Source organism: Salvelinus namaycush, chromosome 2, assembly GCF_016432855.1.
Source record: "Salvelinus namaycush isolate Seneca chromosome 2, SaNama_1.0, whole genome shotgun sequence".
NCBI classification, from domain to species: domain Eukaryota; kingdom Metazoa; phylum Chordata; class Actinopteri; order Salmoniformes; family Salmonidae; genus Salvelinus; species Salvelinus namaycush.
Window position 1 is genome coordinate 55757192 of NC_052308.1, and position 27180 is coordinate 55784371.

The 27180-nt window shown below is 42.3% G+C and overlaps 1 protein-coding gene across 1 annotated transcript; it reads left to right on the top strand.

Annotated features, from left to right (window-relative positions):
* Positions 1–5703: 5703 nt before the first annotated feature.
* Positions 5704–26826, top strand: LOC120064664 (RNA-binding protein 12-like). Its single transcript, XM_039015291.1, has 2 exons — positions 5704–5792; positions 23067–26826. Exon 2 carries the CDS (start codon positions 23092–23094, stop codon positions 25690–25692), a length of 2601 nt encoding a protein of 866 aa, XP_038871219.1. The 5' UTR covers positions 5704–5792; positions 23067–23091; the 3' UTR covers positions 25693–26826.
* The last annotated feature ends 354 nt before the right edge of the window (positions 26827–27180 follow it).

Here is a 27180-nt window from a genome sequence, read left to right on the forward strand (position 1 = left end):
GTCTGGAAGCTATTAGTGTCTGATCGACTGTTCCACAGGTGCATGTTCATTGTTTATGGTTCAATGAACAAGCATGGGAAACAGTGTTTAAACCCTTTACAATGAAGATCTGGGAAGTTATTTGGATTTTTACGAATTATCTTTGAAAGAGAGGGTCCTGAAAAAGGGACGCTTTTTTTGTTGTTGCTGACTTTATGAAACACTGTTCATACATTGATTCCATGCAGTGCCTGCACCTCTGCTTCATTGGAGCCTTCATGTGTCTTAAGAGCAATTGGAACAGATGAGGACCTGGCCCACTCCTCTGTCAGGTGAGTAACAGAAACACAAACCGGGGGACCTCACATTGATGGTCATGGGATTTGAAAGATGTAAACTTTCCTTTTTATTATTCCTAATTGAAAAAGTGCAGGGTCATGAAGAACATTTTGCAGCTGAATGGTATTATTTAGGTGTCTTACCTAGTCTGTTTTTGTTTCTCCAAATTGCCTGATGATTTGGAATTGGCCGATTTAGCGCAGAAGTGGACTATACAGCGGACAAGTGCATTCAGCAGGTCAAACGCCTGAGAGAGATGTGAGAGATTATGAGTAGAACATTCTCATACAAAGTTCTACCAGAGACAGATTAAGCCCAGTCCTGGACTACAAAGCAAACTCAATGGAGAATCTCCATTGAATTTGCCTTGTAGTTCAGGACTAGGCTTAATCTGTGTCCAGGAAACCGGCCCTTTCTAGGACTGTGGATCAATTTCCAAAGACACATATTTTTTGGGAGGAACTCCGATGTTGAGAGTTAGAATAGTAGAATACACAATTTGCTTTAAATACATTTTTGTTTATGAATTTGGTCTTCTGGTCCACTGACAGTCACTCAATTAGCCCATGTCAGCTAACATTTTTTTAGATTGACCCGTGAGCCATTGCGGTCCTCATGAGTTCCTATTTTTTTGTTGTGTCCACACCCCCATCAAAGTTGCCCATCCCTGAGCTAATGGAATACTATATATTAGCCTTTTATTTTGCAACATTATCAGTGCCTCTTTGCTTGACATCATGGGAAAATCAAAAGAAATCAGCCAAGACCTCAGAAAAAAAATTGTAGACCTTCAACATCTGGTTCATCCTTGGGAGCAATTTCCAAACGCCTGACGGTACCACGTTCATCTGTACAAACAATACGCAAGTATAAACACCATGGGACCACGCAGCCGTCATACCGCTTAGGAAGGAGACGCTTTCTGTCTCCTAGAGATGAACGTACTTTGCTGTTGTTCTGGGATTGATTTACACTTTTCGCACCAAAGGACCTTGTGAAGATGCTGGCGGAAATGGGTACAACAGTATCTATATCCACAGTAAAACGAGTCCTAAATCGACATAACCTAAAGGCCGCTCAGCAAGGAAGAAGCCACTGCTCCAAAACCGCCATAAAAAAGCCAACCGCCATAAAAAAAAAAGCGAGACTACGGTTTGCAACTGCACACGGAGACAAAGATTGTACTTTTTGGAGAAATGTCCTCTGGTCTGATGAAACAAAAATAGAACTGTTTGGCCATAATGACCATCGTTATGTTTGGAGGAAAAATGGGGGGCTTGCATGCCGAAGAACACCATCCCAACCGTGAAGCACGGGTGGCAGCATCATGTTGTAGGTGTGCTTTGCTGCAGGAGGGACTGGTGCACTTCACAAAATAGATGGCATCATGAGGCTGGAAAATTATGTGGATATATTGAAGCAACATCTCAAGACATCAGTCAGGAAGTTAAAGCTTGGTCGTAAATGGGTCTTCCAAATGGACAATGACCCCAAGCATACTTCCAAAGTTGTGGCAAGATGGCTTAAGGACAACAAAGTCAAGGTATTGGAGTGGCCATCACAAAGCCCTGACTTCAGTCCCATAGAAAATTTGTGGGCAGAACTGAAAAAGCGTGTGCGAGCAAGGAGGCCTACAAACCTGACTCAGTTACACCAGCTCTGTCAGGAGGAATGGGCCAAAATTCACCCAACTTATTGTGGGAAGCTTGTGGAAGGCTAGCCAAAACGTTTAACCCAAGTTACATTTAAAGGCAATGCTACCAAATACTAATTGAGTGTATGTAAACTTCTGACCCACTGGGAATGTGATGAAATAAAGAAAAGCTGAAATAAATCAATCTCTCTACTATTATTCTGACATTTCAGTCTTAAAATAAAGTGGTGATCCTAACTGACCTAAGACAGGGAATTTTTACTAGGATTAAATGTCAGGAATTGTGAACGGAGTTTAAATGTATTTGGCTAAGGTGTATGTAAACTTCCGACTGCAACTGTATGTGTTACATTCCATTTAGTTAATGGATCATTATTCACTATACATTGACAACATTCAGCATGCTAATGAGGTTGACAGTAACACTGGTTTCATGTCACAGTAAAGGAGAAAATGGAGAATTTGTTTTTGCCTCATCTCAATTTGTGAATTTGAATCCCAACCTTGTGGAGCAATATTTGTATATAATTATTTTTTTCATTAGGGAGAGAAATGCTGACATTTTACTAGCTAGCCACACAAGCAGAAGCTGTTATTTTCTTTCTAGATTTCTACATGGCATTTGATACCATTGAACATCAATTCCTTTTTCTTTGGAAAAAATGTTGTTTGTTGGAAAAAAATTGAAAACTGTCAATGAGGACATAAGGACATTAAGTTCAGTAATTTTACAATCAAACTATTTATCAATAGTAACTGGTTTGCCAGTTATGCGGAATTTCACCTTTTCTGGTTTTAACTTTGGAATTAATATCTCTAAGTATCCTTAATGGCCCATACATCAAAGGTCTATCAATATTTGGGAGAGGTTAGGATCTCACAGTTGGCTGACAATATTCCTGGAAAGCAAATATCAAATTGCCAAAGCACTTGACACCTATTGATTTGTTTTCTGTTATATGATTAAAGTTGGAACGTCTCAGTGTGATCTCTGTTTATATGATAATGAGAAACTACAATAGGTAATATTCCTGTTAGAGACAGTGTTGGTATCTGGGTATTCATATTCCCAAAAACCACATTGTCAGACAGCAGATTAATTTCTCATCCAGACTTAAGATAGTGACTCTCCTGTTCAATAATTGGTTACAAAGGGACCTGTCTATACTAGGCAGAGTTATTTTGGTTTAAGCAGATGGGTTGTCTTGTTTCATATACCCTGCACTTTCATTATTTGTCCATGAAACTACTTGCAAAGACATTAACAAGGCCTTTGTGGATTTCTTCTGGAAGAATAAGCATACAAATCTTAAGGAAGCAGTTAAAGCTGGGAAGAAAGCAGGAGGGTTTGATATGTTAGACTTTTTTGATGGAAATAATACCTTTTAAAGTTAACTGGATGAAGAGGTGTATCGTTGCACTTGACTCCATTTGGTACTTCGTTCCACTATATCTTTGAGAAGATTGTTGGTTAGAATTTGTTAACATGTGACTACATCTAAATTGCCCGTAAAACTATCAAAACGTCATGAATCGACCTACCTCATCCCCATATTGTTTTTATTTACTTTGCTGCTCTTTTGCACACCAGTATCACTACTTACACACCATCATCTGCTCATCTATCACTCCAGTGTTAATCTGCTAAATTGTAATTACTTTGCTAATATGGCCTATTTATTTCCATACCTCCTCATGCCATTTGCACACACTGTATATAGACTTTCTTTTTTTCTATTGTGTTATTGACTGTACACTTGTTTATTCCATGTGTAACTGTGTTGTTGTTTCTGTCACACTGCTTTGCTTTATCTTGGCCAGGTCGCAGTTGTAAATGAGAACTTGTTCTCAACTAGCTTACCTGGTTAAATAAAGGAGAAATAAAAATGAGCATCTGTTGGTGTGGAAGTTGAGCTTCGTACACAACTTTTCCCTTTATCAAACCAAAATCTTGAATAATGAGTTACTTCATTATAATACAAAACATACATACATACATAATTTGGTGCTGTGATCAATGCGATCCCCAATGGCCTTATTCACCTAATGAGGTCATATTGGATCTGAGATTCTGAGACTTGTTAAATCCACTTTTATCAGTGTAGATGAAGGGGGAGGAGACGGGTTAAAGAAGGATTTTTAAGCCTTAATGGATTGATACATAGATCAGTTGTATTTGTTTTTAAGGAAATATACAGATGGTTCAAAGGATGCAGTCAGTGATATGGTAGGGTGGGGGCAAGGGTGTATATCCCAGATTTAAATGTCAGTATGTAAGCGGTTAACTGATTGTGTCAGTGTATGTGGCCGAGTTGATGGCCGTGATTATAGGTTTGAGATGGGTGGAGGAGGTGAAACGCTCTGAATCGGCTGCAATGTTGTAGTGTGAAGACAGGCTGGTCAGATAGGGGAGACTTGTTTGTGGAGATGATGGTGCTGTTAATGGGATTGGAGAGGATGGGAGTGGTGGTAAGCCTTTGCTGGGTTCCTGCCCATGTGGGTGTGGAGGGTAATGAGAAGGCTGATGTGGTGGCTAAGAGTGCATGAGGAGAGGGGTTAGATATTCAGGTCCCGTTGGGCCGCAGGGAAGTCAAGTCCTTGATCTGGGCAAAAGGGCTCCATTTGGCAAAGGGAGTAGGATGCTAGTAGTAAGGGGAGACAATTTTATCGCAGTTAAGGAAGAGGTGGGCAGTATGGGATTTAGGAGAGGAAGCTGTGTAGAGTAGACTATGGTTTGGGCACAGGTTTGAATGCCACGTTGTTGATAATAGGGATACATGAAACAGGTCTGTGTGAGGGTTTAGTGGAGGAAGGGAGAGTGTGTGAAAGGGTTAGAGAGGCTGGGTGGGGTTTGGGTGGTGTAGTGGGGGCAGGGAAGTGTTGTCCAGGACTCTATTTTACTTTCTTAAAGGAACCGGACTAATGAAGACAATTGAATGTAGTTAGGCTGTGACTGGCCTCACAATCCAGTACAGTAATTGGCAGTGTATGCACTTTAAAATTTGGATGCGATCCGCCAACCCAATCTAGAAGAAGACATGGATTGTGTATGTGTGCAATTCAGAGGGTGAATGGGCAAGACAAAATATTTAAGTGTCTTTGAATGGGGTATGGTGGTAGGTGCCAGGCACACCGGTTTGTGTTTCAAGAACTGCAACACTGCTAGATTTTTCACACTCAACAGTTTACTGTGTGTATCAAGAATGGTTTCGACACCTTGTTTTAGTTCATGCCCGACGAATTGAGGCGTTTGGAGGGCAAAAGGGGTGTAACTCAATATTAGGAAATTGTTCTTAATGTTTTGTACACTCAGTGTATATCCAACAAACGCCTCTATTTAGAAGTTGTTTTGTATCAATGTAATATCCAAATTCTGGGATCTTGTTGGACATTTCTCAAATAAGTCTGTTTAAACCTTACCTTGAGCAATTTTTTTAATTTTTTTTTAACATTAATAAGAAGCTAGATTTTATTGTTAACTTCAACACTGAGTAAATTCAAGATATGTACATTTCCCAAGAACCCAGATTTCAAGCCTTCCCCTATGAATTTGTAGCTTTTAAATTACTTATGTTACTATGTAATTTGAAGGATCTGTACTGTAGAATATTATAATGTTATATTTTATGTATGATGTGATTAGCTTTTTAAAAATGTATTTAAAATAGTGTACGGTGGTTTTTGATGTGTTCTTGCCTGAATTTAATATTGTATTGTCTATTTATTGTTACAAAAAAGAAAAGCTACACAAGCAGAGAGAGAAGAGCAAGAGAGGAGGACGCACCATAAAATACAGATCTGTTTGTTAACAGATATTTCGGTAAGGACCAAATAAAAACACAGCAGACATGCAATTACAGAGACAGTAATAATGAAATGGTTGTTACAGATGAGTGAAAATATAAACCTGCATTTAGTGGTGACTATAGCGTTAGATATTTATTTGGGTGTGCATTTGAGATGTTCGGCCTGCCCACATGGGGTAACGTTAGCTAGCTATGTGTTTAGCGAACAACAGGCTATATCACTCATGTATTACGTTATGCTTTTCGTGAGCTTTAGGAATGTGGGAACTAGCTAGCTAAACATTTGGGTTTGCTGTTCTCGTGTTTCGCTAGGTAGCTACTAGTCTGAATAACTACGTTGAAGGGCATTTGTTCTCTTTAGCCAATGATGCTAGCTAGCTAGCTACCCATCTTGCTAATTAACTAGCTAGCTTCTAGGTCGGAGAAGGGGTTTTCATTGCAGGACCAACGCCATATTGGCTGTCTGCTCTTAATATCAATCCAAGTAACGTTAGCTAGCTAGCACGACGCCCTTACTCGAGTAATGTTGTACACATCCAAATGGATATTGGCAAAAATGTTGAAATGGCTGGATATAATTTGTCTGTGGTCTCTTCCTGTAGCCCTTCACATTTGGAAACCGCTTTAGTACTGTGACAGACTGAGCTTTTAGCTACGTTATTGGCAAATGTGTTTTACAATGAAGTCTCGTTCATGTTGACAGCGTTTTCGTGCCCATGCAATTCCATTGCTATTTCATCAACTTCCCCCAATGTGTGCTATTTGTCGTGACCAGAGATTGGGGGACAACAACCATGGATTGGGCAGTCCAGGGGTGTATTCATTACGTCTTGCAGCGGAAACCGTTCACCGTTTAAGAACGAAACGGGGAGGGACCTACCTGGATTTGTCCAATAGAAACTCGTTTTCGTTGGAAAGGGTTTCTGTTTGGAGTGAACGATTTCTGTTGCAAAAGTTTTACAACGGTATACCCAGCAGGGGTGTAACCATTAGTCCAAACATGGTTGTAATGCACAAATTGAATCATTGAATTCATAAATTGAATTTATATTTCATGATTTGAAACTGAATTGAATGAATATTGCATTCAGTTTTAAAATGTGATTTCGAATTTAATATTTATATATTCAGTTTGAATATGGTAGATTGCATTCATTGTTTGTATCAAATTTACAGACTATCATTTAAAGTTGATCAAAGTTTCATAATTTCAGATTAAAAACCAGAGACAACACCCTGGTACTTTGCCAGCCAGGATAGGTAAACTCTATGGTAAACAAAAGCTTCTGGTGGTTTCTGAAGCCAATGTGGCATGATGACCACAGGCCTCGCCAGGATACTATAGAAGGGAGTGGCACAAAAAAAACATGGATAAACTTTTCACTCTATATTTAATATTTTGACTGACTGGGTTCCAACCAGGTCTCCTGCATGTCACAAGACTGTGTTGGCCCACTTGGCTAAAGCCTATAGGGATAAGTTCAGGAAGTTAATGTAAAGGACGACACGCTGCTTTCTTATTGAGTACCGTTTCCCCCCGATTCAGCTCATATCGAGACTCGAACTCAGGACCTCTGCCTCGCAAACACATGTGACTGCCCTCTTGAAGAGTTCCAACCCCCCGCGCTGTTGAAAAAGTCCTTCAATTGCGCAAGGGGTCACACATCAGGCTGATGAGTGAGTTTCACAGATCCCCATCTGCTACATTCACCCCCCCCCAAACTCACTCCATAGCGACTCCAGTGGTTGAGCTGAGCGCAACTGTAGATCTGAGTCCAGTGGCACCATTGTATATGAAGATGGCGCCGACAGACATGGCAGCTCTGCTTCTAGCTCCTAAGCAACTTTTCAGTATTATTATTTTTTTGTTGGTGTGATTTCTTACATTATTAGCCCAGAACGGTTTTTGTGTTATTACATACAGCCAGAAATAACTTTTGGATATCAGAGCGGCGGTAACTCACCAGCATTACAACCAGAAATATGACTTTCCCAAACTGGATCCTTTGTTCGTACCCTCCAGGGCAACTAAACTTATCCCAGAGGCTGCTCCAAGACGCTGCTGGTGGAGAAGAGGTATTCTGAGTGGACTTGTAGTCCAACTCAGGAGGCGTGCACACCATCCACCGCTTCCGAGTATATTATTCGCTGATGTTCAGTCCCCGGACAATAAAGTAGACGAGATCAGGGAGAGGATTTCCTTCCAGAGAGACATCAGGACTGCAACATACTGTTTTATAAAATCATGGCGCTCTCCAGATATACTGTCCCCGTTCATACAGCCAGCTGGGTTCTCAGTACATCGCTCAGACAGGAATAAAGAACTCTACGGGAAGAAGAAAGGTGGTGTATGTTTCATGATTAACAACTCATAATGGGATTGTGGTAACGTACAGGAACTCAAGTCCTTTTGTTCCCTCAACCTAGAATGCCTCACAATCAAATGCTGACCGTATTACCTCCCAAGAGAATTCTCTTCGGTTATAGTCACATCCGTGTTTATTCCCCCTCAAGCCGATACCACGATGGCCCTCAAGGAATTACACTGGAATTTGTGCAAACTGGAAACCACATATCCTGAGTCTGCATTTATGTAGCTGGGAATTTTAACTCAGCACATTTGACACATCAAAACATTGCCTATAGTACTCGCACATCAGACTGGGATATGTTCCGGGTAGCCTATGAGAATAACATTGGCGTATACAGTGACTGAGTTCATCAGGAAGTGTATAGGGGATGTGGTTCCCACTGTGACTATTAAAATCGACCCAAACCAAAAACGGTGGATAGATGACAGCATTCGCACAAAACTTAAAGCGCAAACCACCGCATTTAACCACAGCAAGGTGACTGGGAATATGGTTGAATACAAACTGTAGATATGCCCTCCGTAAGGCAAGCAAACAGGCAAAATGTCAGTACAGAGACAGTGGAGTAGCAATTCAATGGCTCAGACACGATACGTATATGGCAGATTACTAATGGAAAACCAGTCAAGACACGGACACCGGCGTCTTGCTCCCGGACAAGCTAAACACCTTCGCCCGCTTTGAGGATAACACAGTGCCACCAACACGGCCCACTCCCAAGGACTGTGGGCTCTCGTTCTCCGTGGCCAATGTGAGTAAGACAGTTAAGCGTGTTAACCCCCGCAAGGCTGCCGGCCCAGACGGCATCCCTAGCCAGGTCCTCAGAGCATGCACAGACCAGCTGGCAGGAGTGTTTACGGACATTTTCAATCTCTCCCTATCCCAGTCTGTTGTTCCTACTTGCTTCAAGATGTCCACCATTGTTCCTGTACCCAAGAAAGCAAAGGTAACTGAACTAAATGACTATAGCTAAGCCTTCAACACAATAGTACCCTCCAAGCTCATCATTAAGCTCGGGGCCCTGGGTCTGAACCCTGCCCTATGCAACTGGGTCCTGGACTTCCTGATGGGCTGACCCCAGGTGGTGAAGGTAGGAAACAACACCTCCACTGCTGATCCTAAACACAGGGGCCCTACAAGGGTGAATGCTCAGCCCCCTCCTGTACTCCCTGTTCACCCATGCACGCCTCCAACTCAATCATCGAGTTTGCAGACAACACAACAGCAGTAGGCCTGATTACCAACAATAAAAAATGACGAGACAGCCTACAGGGAGGAGGTGAGGCCCTGGAGGAGTGGTGCCAGGAAAATAACCTCAACGTCAACAAAACAAAGGAGCTGACCGTGTATTTCATGAAACAGCAGAGGGAGCATGCCTCTATCCACATCGACGGGACCGCAGTGGAGAAGGTGAAAAGCTTCAAGTTCCTCAGTGATGCGTACACATCACTGACAATCTGAAATGGTCCACCAAATCAAAGTTTATTTGTCACGTGTGCCGAATACAACAGGTGTAGACCTTACAGTGAAATGCTTACTTACAGGCTCTAACCAATAGTGCAAAAAAGGTATTAGGTGAACAATAGGTAAGTAAAGAAATAAAAACAACAGTAAAAAGACAGTGAAAAATAACATTAGCGAGGCTATATACAGTAGCGAGGCTACATACAGACACCGGTTAGTCAGGCTGATTGAGGTAGTATGTACATGTAGATATGGTTAAAGTGACTATGCATATATGATGGACAGAGAGTAGCAGTAGCGTAAAAGAGGGGTTGGTGGGTGGCGGGACACAATGCAGATAGCCCGGTTAGCCAATGTGCTAGAGCACTGGTTGAGGTAGTATGTACATGAATGTATAGTTAGTGACTATGCATATATGATAAACAGAGAGTAGCATCAGTGTAAAAGAGGGGTTGGGGGGCACACAATGCAAATTGTCCAGCTAGCCATTTGATTACCTGTTCAGGAGTCTTATGGCTTGGGGGTAAAAACTGTTGAGAAGCCTTTTTGTCCTAGACTTGGCACTCCGGTACTGCTTGCCATGCGGTAGTAGAGAGAACAGTCTGTGGCTGGTGTCTTTGACAGTTTTTAGGGCCTTCCTCTGACACCGCCTGGTGTAGAGGTCCTGGATGGCAGGCAGCTTAGCCCCAGTGATGTACTGGGCCGTACGCAACTATCCTCTATAGTGCCTTGCGGTCGGAGTCCGAGCAATTGTCGTACCAGGCAGTGACGCAACCAGTCAGGATGCTCTCGATGTTGCAGCTGTAGAACCTTTTGAGGATCTCAGGACCCATGCCAAATCTTTTTAGTTTCCTGAGTGGGAATAGGCTTTGTTGTGCCCTCTTCACGACCGTCTTGGTTTGTTTTTGGCCATTCTAGTTTGTTGGTGATGTGGACACCAAGGAACTTGAAGCTTTTAACCTGCTCCACTACAGCCCTGTCGACGAGAATGGGGGTGTGCTCGGTCATTCCTTTTCCTGTAGTCCACAATCATGTCCTTAGTCTTGGTTACGTTGAGGGATAGGTTGTTATTCTGGCGCCACCCGGCCAGGTCTCTGACCTCCTCCCTATAGGCTGTCTCGTCGTTGTCGGTGATCAGGCCTACCACTGTTGTGTCGTCTGCAAACGTAATGATGGGGGCCTACCACGTGTTTAAAGCGCAACTGAAGGCAATAAACAACTCATATCGATGCCACTTAGGCCGTTTTCTATCAGATAAGTCAAACATTTATTCTAGTTTCAAAATCGACTAGTGTAAATAGGATAATGTTGGTCATAAAGTCAGTCTCATCCAAAACAGTTTAAAAAAAAAAAGTGAGTATGTCATGACTTGAGGGTTTGGTTTTGATTTCAACAAAGCTAACTTGCCCACTAACACGGGATACACACTGCTGCGCACTATCCAATCCTACCACAGAATACACATACAGTGAGACAGACCTGCCTAGCAGTGCAACAGATCAGAGTTTGTTTACATAAGACATGTCACACCTTGGCTAGAAGTAAAATTGCGCGACTAAAACTTCCTCTGCAAAAACGTAAACTCAAGAAATCTGTAATTTATTTAATCTTAGATTGACTATTTTGAGTAAATGATACTGGCCTCAAATTATGCTTAAAAATATGATTTTGATATCTTGGATTGCCAGTCATTGCATCAAAAGCCATCTATGAATTTGAAAGTGGTTACATTTCTCCAGGCCTTTTCCTCAGTTTTTACCCAAAATAGAGGCAAGGTGCCGCTTTGTTATTGTTTCAACTGCAGATTGCCACTTTAAGATGGCTAGGTGGGACAACCACAGTTGATGACCTCACTTATTGTCCATTGTTGCAGATGTGGACCATGTTGTTAGGTGCTTTCACAGGAGTGACCATTGTCCCCTGTATGTTTTGTGGAAAGATTCCCACACAATTTAGATATTGTAGTGTGCTGAAGCTTTGAGTTCACACACTTGCAGGTGATTGTTTTTTCTCTAGCATTTTGCATAAAAAATAAGGAATATGCGAGGCTACATTTTAGTGTAGGCCCAGGCGTACGTTTTTCATGGGGCAGGGTCTGAATACAATCCTCAGTGCGAGACTGATGACGCAGCAGACCTGATTTTAGGTTTGTCCATAGTATGTTCAGGTATTGGGCTTCAGAGTCTCTTGATAATCATGATCAGATTATGTGTTTGGTGGGAGATGAGAATCATTCTTCCAACTGACCGGTCCATTACCATATTACTATACCTTATTTACATATGTAGGCCATATAGTTGACATCATTTTACATAGAACACTTTAGTAATAAGTAAGGATAAGCTATCGAGGGAAACTTGAGCAATGAAATACAAGTTTTCAATGGCATGGATGTTTATTTCACTCTTATGGATTTCTGTGATGAATGAAATGTATTTTCATGCTTGATGTCAACATGAGAAATTATGAGATGCATAATCTTTGTGAAATATATTAATTAGTGTATGGCTTTTTGGCGAGGCAGTCATTTGAAAGAGTTTGTGCTCTAATTGTTGAAGCCAATTTACTGCATTTCTCCTGATGCAAAACAAAAGCTGATATGTGGTTGAATCAAGAGTGTTTTGTACATGCTGTTCACTAAGGATGCCTACATTTGCCTGCTTTTTGCTCATGTTTTTGCTTCCATTTCCTATTGTTTTGTTAGTCAAGAATTGATTTAAATTGCTTGCTGTCAGGATTGGCTTGGATATATCCCGTGCCGCAGTTTTAACGAAGCACCATTATTACAGGTAAGCTTGTGAATATGTCCTGAACAGGCTAATTCAACTGACTTCCAGTCCAACCCCCACAACCTTCTGTCTGCTCTTCATGTTTTTTTACCAGTAATTATTAGCTTTGTTAGGATATATATATATATATATATATATATATATATATATATATATATATATATATATATATATATATATTCATTGACCTTATTGATTCCCTTTTTGGCTAGTGTCCCTTTTAGGATAGTGTACTCTATTGTGGAAACCGCTGAAGTTAAGCAGAGCTAAGAATGACCTACCAAGGTATGAGTGGTATAGAGGAAGAGCATGGTATGTTGGTGGCTTTCTTTGACAAGATACCACATTATCCACAAGCCCCAAGTAAATGTCTCCACTTCATGACCTGATCTCCTTCTGTTGACCACATTTTCTACTTGCTTTTTAATAGGTTGTTTTGGCCAACACCTGCTTTGAACAATGCTTGAGACTTGAGCCTACACATAGGCTAATTGTCTTGCACCTTTAGTGTTTTAATGTTGTTATGCATTTATGCGATAACACATGGCCTAATTTGTCTGATCCTCTCAGAATTTTAAACAATTCATCAAATCAATTTGTATTTGTCACGTGCCGAATACAACAGGTGTAGGTAGACCTTAGTGAAATGCTTACTTACAAGCCCTTAACCAACAATGAATTAAAGAAAAAAATAAGTGTTAAGTAAAACATAAAAATAACATAGTTAAAGAGCAGCAGTAAAATAACAGTAGCGAGGCTATATACAGGGGTTACCGGTACAGAGTCAATGTGCGGGGGCATAGGTTAATTGGGGTAATATGTACATGTAGGTAGAGTTAGTGACTATACATAGATAATAACCAGAGTACCAGCAGCGTAAAAGAGGGGTTGGGGGGACAATACAAATAGTCTGGGTAACCATTTGATTAGCTGTTCAGGAGTCTTATGGCTTGGGGGTAGAAGCTGTTAAGAAGTCTTTTGGACCTAGACTTGGGGCTCCGGTACCACTTGCCGTGCAGTAGCGGAGCGAACAGTCTATGACTAGGGTGGCTGTAGTCTGACAATTTTTAGGGCCCTATGAAATCCATTTAGTTTTTTCCCAAATTCATTTTTTTCTATTTTTGTCTGAATTCTGTGTTTTACAATTTATGCTAATTTTATCATCTGAAAGAGTGTCTAATAATGTGAATGAATAAAACGTCAACAATTTAATAAGATAACAGTACATTTGTGATGATGCAATACAACATTGCACAATTTTTTTTATCAAGGCAAGTGCTTCAAAACAGTTCTACTAAGTGTTTCATTATAAATGAAAAAAAGTAATGCAGGAATCTAGGCAACAATGCAGCAAGCAATAGTCAAAACCTAGAGTTATACTTATGTAAAAAAACAACAACATTGCATTCATTGTTTTTTGTCAAATAAAGTGTTTCATTGTAAATGGAAAAAAAAATGATTCAGGCAATAATGCAGCAATAGGCAAAACCTATGGAACTACCTGTCCATTGTAAGTTTTCCATCTATCACAGACATCTCCATTGAAGTACATGATTGTCAGCCTATTTGTGTTGAGCTCAGTGAGTGCCTCTCGCTTGTCTGTGAGTAGAGTCTTGTATTTGCTGAAACTCCTCTCACAGTCGACTGAGCTGACTGGGAAGTAGATGTAGGGCACTGCCACTTCTGCAACTCTTGGGAATCTCGCACTCAGGCCCCTCCAGTAATCAGCAAGCTCCAAAGCAGGTGAGGGCTCCCTGGACACAGTGCTGATAGGCAATCCATTCTTCACTGAGCTCTGTTGATGGGCGTGCGATGAGTTTCAGATGTTTGTAGGCTTCAAGCTGCTTTTCCATGGCTGGAGCCTGCCTATGATCGAACACCCTAGCCAGCCGGTAGACCTCTGTGGCTAGATGTATGTCCCAGTGCTGAGAACTTTGTGAAGGCCCAGTGGAATGCATCATGGAGATGGTCAAGTACCTCCCTCCTCTCTCCAATCCCCATCTTTCTCAATAGTTAATCTGTCTTGGCACCATACCCACATGTTTTTGCCGTTCCATTCACTAGGTAAGAGCCCAGATCCTCCGTGACATTGTATGCAGACACTGCTGTGGGACGGTGGGTTTCTTCCAGGATTGACAGAGCTGTCATCAGTTTGGAGCAGCCCTCTGAGATTAAGGTTAGCTTAACAGTGAGGGCCTGCACCTTCTCTGTTTCCAGCTTGCTGATGTTTGTGACTGCCTGGGATGATGACTTTTCTGCCAACAAAAACTCTACAGATGAACATGCTCTGCATGGCACTACACTGCCTCAAACCAGCTATTCCATCTGGAGCTCAATGCTTCAGGAGGAGCCTTGGCCTACACAAATTCCTTCATAATGAGGAAGCTCACCCATCTTCTGTTTCTGGCAGGCTTCTTGAAGAAGACCGATCTCATCCATGTCACAAGTGATGCAACTTCAGAGAAGTATTTGAAGTGCTGCCAGGTCTCACCCACCAGATTGATGACATGGCAGAGACAGGTTACATGGACACTGTTGGGCATCACTCCTTTCAGAACCTTCTTGCATGCCTTCAGGCAGTAGGAGGCATTATCTGTGACCACTGCCCAGGCATCATTCAGGTTCAGATCGTTGCTGTGGAGGGAGGCTAGTATAGCTTGGGAATACGTTGAGTAGTTGCATCTGTCCATGAAAATGACATCCACCAGAAAGTACTGGTTTTCAACACCTGCAATGAAAGATAAGGAAAAACTTTAATTATGTTTTAACCTAAAATAATGACATAAGTGTTATTTAAATGTCAAGTGTAAACACAATATAGATACAGCGACAGTTAGCTAGATGGCGAGGCAGACAGCTGCTGACATTATGCATCGCTATATTTCACCACGATAGCTCGTCGTTTGAAATATCACAATTTGCATGCGGACAATTCACATTGCAGAATGTAAATGTAGGCTATTGCAACAGTATATTAATAGGCTGTTAAGTTAACTCACCAATGACGATGTTTAGAACGCTGCAATCCCTTACATCTGTCTCGACAACAACCACCGCCAACTCATATGTTGGTCGAACACACGGGGCAGGTGAGTTTGACAGAGGCTACTCTCATTTTCAGGCAACGCTTCACTAAAAACGGCTGTAGCTTTCTTAGCTTTTCTAAGGGGATGTCAGACTCGGCGCACACAGCCACAAAGTCCTGAATAGATTGTAATTTGAAGAGTCATGCTCTGGCTAACACTGTGCTTTTCCTTGTTTTTCACATGGGCTTCAGACTAAGTGGTCCAATCAATAGTAAGTTAAGCTGCTTTGCAAATTCTCTCATTGCCTGACTCATAGTCCTTTGGGTATTGCTCTGAATGTAGTGGTTAGGGTTGAATTTTTTTGTGTTTTTGACGACTCAGATAGCCTCTTTGACATGTTTCTCAAAGTGATAGCAAGTTGTGGTGACGTAAGGGTCCCACGCCCCCCTCTCAAAACACCCCAATCGAAAACTGAATTGTTTCTCTAGCCCTACTCATCTGTAACTTTACAATTATTAAATCCTTTCGGTTACTACAATTAGGCCTAATTTAGATTATTAAAAAATATATATATATTTCAATATTCCACATTTTACATGTTTTTATTACCAAATTCCGCGATTCCGTCCATGTTTTCCGCATCACGGAAATCATAGGGCCTTCCTCTGATACCGCCTGGTATAGAGGTTCTGGATGGCAGGAAGCTTGGCCCCAGTGATGTACTGGGCCGTACCCACCCTCTGTAGTGACTTGCGGTCGGAGGCGGAGCAGTTGCCATACCATGCAGTGATACTCTCGATGGTGCAGCTGTAGAACCTTTTGAGGATCTTGAGGACCCATGCCAAATCTTTTCAGTCGGGAATAGGCTTTAAATGAATAGTGCCCTCTTCACGACTGTCTTGGTGTGTTTGGACCATGATAGTTTGTGGGTGATGTGGACACCAAGGAACTTGAAGCTCTCAACCTGCTCCACTACAGCCCCGTCGATGAGAATGGGGGCGTGCTCGGTCCTCCTTTTCCTGTAGTCCACAATCTCATTTGTCTCTATCACGTTGAGGGAGACGTTGATATCCTGGCACCATATGGCCAGGTCTCTGACCTCCTCCCTATAGGCTGACTCATCGTTGTCGGTGATCAGGCCTACTGTTGTATCGTTGGCAAACTTAATGATGGTGTTGGAGTCATGCCTGGCCATGCAGTCATGGGTGAACAGGGAGTACAGGAGGGGACTGAGCACGCACCCGAGGGGGATCAGTGGGGCAGATGTGTTTTTACCTACCCTTACCACCTGGGGTCAGCCTGTCAGGAAGTCCAGGATCCAGTTGCAGAGAGAGTTGTTTAGTCCCAGGGTCCTTAGCTTAGTGATGAGCTTTGAGGGCACTATGGTGTTGAACGCTGAGCTGTAGTCAATGAATAGCATTCTCACGTAGGTGTTCCTTTTGTCCAGGTGGGAAAGGGCAGTGTGGAGTGCAATAGAGATTGCATCTGTTGTTGCGGTATGCAAATTGGAGTGGGTCTAGTGTTTCTGGGATAATGGTGTTGATGTGAGCCATGACCAGCCTTTTAAAGCACTTCATGGCTACAGACGTGAGTGCTACGGGTCGGTATTCATTTAGGCAGGTTCTTGGGTACAGGGACTATGGTGGTCTGCTTGAAACATGTTGGTATTACAGACTCAGTCAGGGACAGGTTGAAAATGTCAGTGAATAGACTTGCCAGTTGGTCAGTGCATGCTCGGGGTACACGTCCTGGTAATCCGTCTGGCCCCTCGGCCTGAATGTTGACCTGTTTAAAGGTCTTCGGCTACGGAGAGCATGGTCACACAGTCGTCCGGAACAGCTGATGCTCTCATGCATTCTTCAGTGTTGCTTTCCTCGAAGCGAGCATAGAAGTAATTTAGCTTGTCTGGTAAGCTTGTTTCACTGGGCAGCTCGTGGCTGTGCTTCCCTTTTGTAGTAATAGTTTGCAAGCCTTGCCACATCCGACGAGCATCTGAGCCGGTGTAGTATGATTCAATAATAGTCCTGTATTGACACTCTACCCTTTAGCTCAATGCGGATGTTGCCTGTAATCCATGGCTTCTGGTTTTGGTATGTACGTACGGTCACTGTGGGGACGATGTCATCGATGCACTTATTGATGAAGCCAGTGTGGTGTACTCCTCAATGTCATCGGAAGAATCCCGGAACATATTCCACTGTGCTAGCAAAACAGTTCTGTAGCTTAGCATCTGCTTCATCTGACCACTTTTTTTATTGACCGAGTTACTGGTGCTTCTTGCTTTAGATTTAGCTTGTAAGCAGGAATCAGGAGGATATAATTATGGTCAGATTTGCAAAATGAAGGGCGAGGGAGCTTTGTAATCTCTGTGTGTGGAGTAAAGGTGGTCTAGAGTTGTTTTCCTCTGGTTGCACATTTAACATGCTGGTAGAAATGAGGTCAAACGAATTTAAGTTTCCTTGCGATCAAGTCCCCGGCCACTAGGAGCGCCGCCCATTTGCTTATGGCCTTATACAGTTCATTGAGTGCGGACTGAGTGGTTTGTGGTGGTAAATAGACAGCTATGAAAATTATAGATGAAAACTCTCTTGGTAAATAGTGTGGTCTACAGCTTATCATGAGAAATGCATTTGTTTGTGTTTACAAGTTGCTACTGAGATGAGTGTTAGGGATACTGCATTGCAATTATATCAAATTGGCACGTTTATAGTTTAAAGGTTGAGTAAGTAAGATTTTCATCAACAAATGTACCACATGTATATTGTAAATTGTTTATAATTAGAGAATGCCAGAATGTAGTTATTTTGTTAGATACTTCTCCTTATTAGCTGAGATCAGATTTTCTCAAAGCCATTTTAGTTGTCGTGCTAAATGTTTGTTTGTTCCCAATCTAGCATAGAACCATGCGAAATTGTAACACTATGCTGACTTTGCCTCCCAACCCTCCATGTCCCCTAACCCTTAATAAATAACTCTAAACCACAACTTAATTGCTAGATTCAGATGGTGTAGTCAGATAAAGCAATGAAAGTCGACTTCAAAATGTGGTTTAGTTTTATTAGGATTTGCATCTGTTTTTGGTAAGTAATGCACCCTGTAAGCTTCTAAAACGACTTACTCAACCTTTTAAATTCAAGCCCCTTCTTCCACCTGAAATGTATTGGACATGAGCCTAATTATGTATCAGATTGATCAATTGGAAGTTGAGCTATACAGTGCATTCGGAAAGTATTTAGAATCGTTGACTTTTTCCCCACAAAATTGTTACGGCCTTATTCTAAAATGTATTAAATTGTATTTTTTCCTCCTCAATCTGCACACAATACCTCATAACGAACCAAGAACTGTTTTTTAGCAAAAGTATAATACATAAAATACTTATCACAGACCCTTAACTCTGTACTTTGTTGAAGCACCTTTGGTAGCGATTACAGCCTCGAGACTTCTTGGGTATGACGCTACAAGCTTGGCACACCTGTATTTGGGGAGTTTCTCCCATTCTTCTTTGCAGATCCTCTCAAGCTCTGTCAGGTTGGATGGGGAGCGTCGCTGCACAGCTATTTTCAGGTCTTTCTAGAGATGTTTGATCGGGTTCAAGTCTGGGCTCTGGCTGGGCCACTCAAAGACATTCAGAGCCTTGTCCCAAAGCCACTCCTGCTTTGTCTTGGCTGTGTGCTTAGGGTCATTGTCCTGTTGGAAGGTGAACCTTCAACCCAGTCTGAGGTCCTGAGCGCTCTGGAGCAGGTTTTCATCAAGGCTCTCTCTGTACTTTGCTCCGTTCATCTTTCCCTCAATCCTGACTAGTCTCCCAGTCCCTGTCACTGAAAAACATCCCCACAGTATGATGCTGCCACCATGCTTCACCATAAGGATGGTGCCAGGTTTCCTCCAGACTTGACGCTTCGCATTTAGGCCAAAGAGTTCAATCTTGGTTTCATCAGACCAGAGTATCTTGTTTCCCATGGTCTGAGTCCTTTAGGTGCCATTTGGAAAACTCCAAGCAGGGGAGCATTTACTAAGGAGTGGTTTCCGTCTGGCCATTCTACCACAAAGGTCTGATTGGTGGAGTGCTGCAGAGATGATTGTTTTTCTGGAAGGTTCTCTCATCTCCACAGAGGAACTCTGGAGATCTGTCAGAGTGACCATTGGGTTCTTGGTCACCTCCCTGACCAAGGCCTTCTCCCCCGATTGTGCAGTTTGGCCGGACGGCCACCTCTAGGAAGAGTCTTGGTTGCTCCAAACTTCTTCCATTTAAGAATGATGGAGGCCATTGCTCTGACATGCACTGTCAACCTTGTGACCTTACAGTTGAAGTCGGAAGTTTACATACACCTCAGCCAAATACATTTAAACTCAGTTTCACATTTCCTGACATTTAATCCTAGTAAAAATTCCCTGTCTTAGGTCAGCTAGGATCACCACTTTATTTTAAGAATGTGAAATGTCAGAATAATAGACAGATTTTATTTCAGCTTTTATTTATTTATTCACATTCCCAGTGGGTCAGAAGTTTGCATACACTTAATTAGTATTTGGCAGCATTGCCTTTTAAATTGTTTAACTTGGGTCAAACGTTTCCGATAGCCTTCCACAAGCTTCCCACAATAAGTTGGGTGAATTTTGGCCCATTCCTCCTGACAGACTTGGTGTAACTGAGTCAGGTTTGTAGACCTCCTTGCTCGCACACGCTTTTTCAGTTCTGCCAACAAATGTTCTATGGGATTGAGGTCAGAGCTTTGTGATGGACACTCCAATACCTTGACTTTGTTGTCCTTAAGCCATTTTGCCACAACTTTGGAAGTATGCTTGGGGTCATTGTCCATTTGGAAGACCCATTTGCGACCAAGCTTTCAAATCAAATTTATTTATATAGCCCTTCTTTAGATCTTAGATTAACTTCCTGATGATGTCTTGAGATGTTGCTTCAATATATTCAGCAAATTTTCCTTCCTCATGTTGCCATCTATTTTGTGAAGTGCACCAGTCCATCCTGCAGCAAAGCACCCCCACAACATGATGCTGCCACCCCCGTGCTTCACGGTTGGAATGGTGTTCTTCGGCTTGCAAGCCTCCCCCTTTTCCCTCCAAACATAACAATGGTCATTATGGCCAAACAGTTCTATTTTTGTTTCATCAGACCAGAGGACATTTCTCCAAAATGTACAATCTTTGTCCCCATGTGCAGTTGCAAACCGTAGTCTGGCTTTTTTATGGCGATTTTGGAGCAGTGTCTTCTTCCTTGCTGAGCGGCCTTTCAGGTTATGTCGATATAGGACTCGTTTTACTGTGGATATAGATACTTTTGTACCTAGTTCCTCCAGCAACTTCACAAGGTCCTTTGCTGTTATTCTGGGATTGATTTACACTTTTCGCACCAAAGTACGTTCATCTCTAGGAGACAGAACGCGTCTCCTTCCTGAGCGTTTTGACGGCTGCGTGGTCCCATGGTGTTTATACTTGCGTACTATTGTTTGTACAGATGAACGTGGTACCTTCAGGCATTTGGAAATTGCTCCCAATGATGTACCAGACTTGTGGAGGTCTTGGCTGATTTCTTTTGATTATCCCATGATGTCAAGCAAAGAGGCACTGAGTTTGAAGGTAGGCCTTGAAATACATCCACAGGTACACCCCCAGTTGACTGAAATTATGTCAATTAGCCTATCAGAAGCTTCTAAAGCCATGACATAATTTTCTGGAATTTTCCAAGCTGTTTAAAGGCACAGTCAACTTAGTGTATGTAAACTTCTGACCCACTGGAATTGTGATACAGTGAATTATAAGTGAAATAATCTGTCTAAACAATTGTTGGAAAAATTACTTGTCATGCAGAAAGTAGTCCTAACCGACTTGTCAAAACTATAGTTTGTTAACAAGAAATTTGTGGAGTGGTTGAAAAACGAGTTTTAATGACTCCAAACTAAGTGTACAGTTGAAGTCGGGAAGTTTACATACACTTAGGTTGGAGTCATTTAAACTCTTAAAGCTTGGTCACAAATGGGTCTTCCAAATGGACAATGACCCCAAACATACTTCCAAAGTTGTGGCAAAATGGCTTCAGGACCACATAGTCAAGCTATTGGAGTGGTCATCACAAAGCCCTGACCTCAATCCCATAGACAATTTGTGGGCAGAACTGAAAAAGCATGAAAACTGAGTTTAAATGCATTTGGCTAAGGTGTATGTAAACTTCCGACTTCAACTGTATCTAGAAAGGTGTGTGCCTTTCCAAATTATGTCCAATCAATAGAATTTACCACAGGTGGACTCCCAAGTAATAGAAACATCAAGGATGATCAATTGAAACAGGATGCACCTGAGCTCATCATTTGAGTCTCATCACAAAGGGTCTGCAGATTGATGAGGGGAAACATTTATTTAATCCAATTTATTATAAGGCTGTAATGTAACAAAATGTGTAAAAAGGGAAGGAGTCTGAATACTTTCTGAATGCACTGTAGGTTTATACAATTAATTGCATTAGGCTTGGGCTGTATCCAGATTGTCATACATTTTTATACCGACCTTGTACCACAATGGGATATTAGGTAGTACTGAACACAAGGGGCGCTATTTTCAAACCCCACTGAGCCTTTGTAATCCGACAGTTAGCAATGCTAACAAGTAAATGTAAAACCCCATCTAAATGTTAACATTTTATAAAGTCTCTGACCTAAAGTATTTGCAAGATAGACATCCCAACTCAAAGTTATACAAATAACAAAAAAATGCTACACTGTTTGCTGCACGCACAAAACAAATATTAGACAGCAAGGCTTTTGATCCAGTAGGGAATTGTCTGCTGTTACCAAGCAGAGCTTGATTTTGGAAGAAGCTAACCACTTAGTGAGATGGCTAACTAGCTACTAAATTAGCAAACCAAATGCACAACTGCAGAGCATTTACAACATTTTAGATAGTTAACTTAATATTTATACGATATCTAGCTTGCAAACATTTAGATGTGAATTCCATACAGTAACTAGTGCGTGCTTAGCAACAGTGAGTGACTCAAGGCTCTGGTCTCTCATCGTTGTGCTTGTAAACAAACACCACGTGACTTGGGACTACCAACAAGCTTCATAATGAAAAATTGTGACAGGTGAAATGAGTGTTCGCAATCTTCATCTCCTAACGTATTACACAAGTTGACTGCAGGTAAACTAGCTACAAATGTTCCAATTCATTAAAAAAAGTCAAAGAAATTGTTTTGACGGTAATGAAAAACCATCCTGTGGCTATTTCCAAATACCCCGCTGTTCGGTATACCGCCCAAGCCTAAATTTGATTGAAATGTGTGGTACTATAATTATGAGCAAGATTTAGGCCTACGAGTAACATTTCTACATTCAAGATTTGCTTGTTAGACCCCGGGTCTACATAATGTCCTTGAGCCAAGGCTGATGTATGTGGTGAATGAAGCAATGTGTGGATGGCTGTGTAAGAGTGGTGATGAGTGGACAAACCGCCTAATACTTGCACATTTATTTTGAATTTCTCTGATGCATTGGGCTCTCACCAAATATATACAAACGTAAGCCGTCTTGTAAATCATGGTTTCTCTCCTGCTCTTTGTTTCTTGTGTGTTCATTGCTCTTTCCTCTAGTCTTACGGTGGTTGCCTTTTTTTACCTGCAGGTGTGTGTTGTTTCGCCTCAGCAGCATGGCTGTGCTCATCCGCTTGCAGGGTCTCCCGATAGTGGCGGGGACCATGGACATACGCCATTTCTTCTCTGGATTGACCATCCCAGATGGTGGGGTGCATATTGTAGGGGGTGAACATGGTGAGGCTTTTATTGTTTTTGCCACAGATGAAGATGCCAGGCTTGGCATGATGCGTTCAAGGGGAGCAATCAAAGGTTCAAAAGTGTCACTTTTGCTGAGCAGCAAGACCGAGATGCAGAATATAATTGAGCTTAACCGCAGGCGTTTTAAAACGGGCAATGTCGGGGGAGCAGCAGGAAACGGTAGCAGGCCAGGTCCCCCCGTCAACACATGTTGGAGGAGCAGTTTACGCAACACTTTACAAGGGTTCAGCAACACCACACCAGCCACCGTCACCAGAGCTGCCTCTGCACATGAAACCATAAGAAACAAAAATGTGTCCACGTTTGCCACCACTAGCATGGGAAACATGCCCCCCAGTTTCAGCAACAACTTCAGCAGCCCAAATCTCACCATGGGATCCAGTATGAGAACAACCATGTCCTCCCTCAACTCTGTACCACCACCTATCCACCCTTTGACAACCATGCCACCCATGCCTTCCATACCCCCCATGCCACTTCCACCACCAGTGTTCTCTGTGCCTCCTGTTCCCACTGTGTCACCTTTAACCCAAGGCCCCCCTGTCCTTCCCATGAGTCTGTCTCACATGGGCTCAATGCCACCATTCAACCCAGCTGTCCCACCCCCTAGTGGACTGGCCCCAAATCACATGTTTGTTGGCCATATGAACCCTCTGTTAAATCTCCAGGCACACATGAAGGCAGCAATAGGTAATTCAGATGAGTTATATGTCCACCTTCAAGGCCTGCCCTTCTCAGCTACTGAAATGGATATTAGGGAGTTTTTCTGTGGGATAGTAGTGGACTCCATCCGAAAGGTCAGGGACAACATTGGCCGGAGTACCGGCAGGGCCCTGGCCAAGTTCTTTTCCCCTCAGGACACTTTTGAGGCACTCAAAAGAAGCTGCGGAATGTTAAGGGAGAGGTACGTGGACATCTCTCCGGCCACAGAGAGCCAGTGGATGAGTGTCAGCAGTGGTGGCAACGGGGTTGGAGGGCAAGCCCACTCAAAATCCAGTAATGTGCCCCAAGACCAGCACCGCCGCAGCAACATGAGTTCAGTGTCTCCTTCAACCAGAGATCATGCAAGGTCTCGCTCCCCTCACAACAAGGAGTTCTGTGTCTACCTAAAAGGCCTGCCCTACGAAGCAGTAAATAAACAGATCTGTGAGTTCTTCAAAAACCTGAACATTATGGAAGACTGCATTTACATTGCTTATGGACCCTCTGGCCGAGCTACAGGTCAGGGCTTTGTCCAGTTAAAAGATGAAATGGATTACAAGGTTGCCCTCAGCTGTCACATGCAGTATATGGGAAGCCGATTCATACAAGTTCACCCCATCAGTAAGAAAGCTATGTTTGAAAAGATTGATTCCATTCGTCAAAGGATGCAGGGTGTTGATAAGAAAAACAATTCTGAATCAGGCAAGAACACTAGAAACTGTGCACACATCTCAAATATTCCATATAATGTGTCAAAGAAAGATGTCCATCTGTTTCTGAAAGGCATTGCGGTATTTGAAGAAAGTCTTAAAGTTCTGGTTGACAGCAGTGGTAACGGTTTAGGTCAGGCTGTTGTGCAGTTCAGGGGAGAGGAGGATGCGCTAAATGCTGAGAGACTACACAGGCAGAAGTTAAATGGCAGAGATGCCTTTGTGCATTTGGTCACCTTTGAGCAGATGAAAGAAATCGAGAGAAACCCACCACCACAGGTTAGGAAAATCAAGAAACTTGAAGGGAACTCTCAAGGCCAGGCACAAGGCCATGCTCAGGCACAGAATCCTATTCAAGCCCAAGCTCACCCCTTTGCCGGTATAACAGGAGAAGAGTTCAACTTCCTCAGAAACACTGTTGGCAATTTAGGCAATGGTCCGTTTGCTCAATTTACTGTCCCAGGTAATGGACTCGTGGGCCCTCCACCTCTACCCCCATTTGCAGCAAGTCTAGAGAATGTAGCCCTTAGCATTCCCCCACCCATGGTTGCCGGTCACTTGCCTGGAGCAGTTCTGGCACCCCCAAGCTTCCGACCAGATAGCAACAATGGCCCACCTGGCTTTGGACCAGAGGGCTTAAGGGGCAGGCCACCTTTTGACAACGGCTCTAGAAAGAGTGGAGGCCATAACAACCGAGGAAGTGGCCAAGGGCGTTCAGAAGTGCGCCCTCAGTCTGCCTTGGGCCGTGGCCCTGGCTCTGACCCTCTGAGAGAGCAGTCAACCGGAGGCCCTGGTAACCCTCGTGGACCAACCATTGTAAAGATCCAAAACATGCCTTTCGCCGTAACAGTCGATGAGATCCTAGATTTATTTTATGGGTATCAAGTGCTGCCTGGTTCAGTCTGTCAGCAGTTAAGTGAAAAGGGCCTGCCCACTGGTGAAGCAATGGTTGCCTTTGAGTCACACGAGGAGGCATCATCTGCTGTCATGGATTTAAATGATAGGCCTATTGGGGCTAGGAAAGTGAAGATAACCCTAGGATAAGACTCCAATGTTCCCCTCTACCAATAATGATTAAGTGAAACATCCGGTTTCATTAATGCAAAGGTAAGAACTTGCATTTAGGATTTAAGCTCCCAACTATCTTTACCAAAGTTATCAAGTTGTTAGTAGCGTAAGAATAAAATGGAACGCTGCTATATTGATTTGATGTATAATATGATAACTAAAGTGGGATGGGGCGGCAGGGTAGCTTAGTGGTTAGAGCATTGGACTAGTAACCGAAAGGTTGCAAGTTCGAATCCCCGAGCTGACATGGTACTAATCTGTCGTTCTGCCCCTGAACAAGGCAGTTAACCCACTGGCCGTCATTGAAAATAGGAATTTGTTCTTAACTGACTTGCCTAAAAAATAAAATACAATTTTGGGGATTTTCCAAATGGCAAAAAGCCTACTGTTGCCATGTTGATGTAGCTTGAGTCCAATCATATTTAGAGTAAGAGCCTTGAATGATATGGTTGGATTAAGAGGATAGTCTTATTGCTGTGCTGAGATGTCACTTTTACTTGGAAGCATGTATTATTTTCAAATGCCCTTGACACATTTTGTGTTCTTGTATTTCTTCCATAGATTTAACATTCTCTTTGTGATGATTTTCTAAAGGGGGTACTCACCAAATGCTGCCATGCATGGTGTTAGTACAGAGAACACTCATTGTGTCATGGTTAAAACATTTGCTTATTTGCTCTATGCTGTTTTTCACTGTTAATAAATGCAAATGTCAATGTTGTTGCTAGCTATGTTGTATGATAAATTGTACTGCTTGTTTCTGAGAAAAAGATGTTGAACATTGCATTTGGTTTAATGGTCTGCAGAGCTCTTTAGAACTTTTTGTATCTGCCAACCCTCCCACTGCGATATACTCTTTTTGAATATGAGCTGTTTTGCAGAGATGTAAATACTATTTGGAATGTTTTAGTTTTGTAGTGTTGTCTAACAAGAGACACTTAAGTTTTATATTTTTGGGGACGTTCCAGCTTATTTCACAAGTGTGTGTATATACTGTTTAGCTTACACTTTTGTCAATAAAATGACATTCCTGACAGATTTACCAGCCAATCTATTTTTCACTTGCTTGCTGATTTTCTATATGAACAATAAAATGGTTTTGGGAAGGCACCCAGATTTTACCAAACGTTCCATGAATTAAATCATTTTTAAGGGAGGAGGAGGGGAATAAGGGCATTATCATTTTCAGTGTTATTCCAACCTCATTTTATTTATTTATATAACACAGGAAAAGTTTGACTGCACTGGGCCTTTTAAGTTAGGCCTACATTTTGCTGTATAAACTACTTAAAGGGTAATATAGGCTATATCTAGGTTTTGCAAATGAACATATAGGGTTGAATGGGAAATTTGATAGGGTTTGCCAAGAAACCCATACAGTAGGCTGGTGTTCCAGACCCAGATTAAGCCTAGTCCTGGACTAAAATGCCCTTTCAATGACAATTCTCTGTTAAGAATTATTTT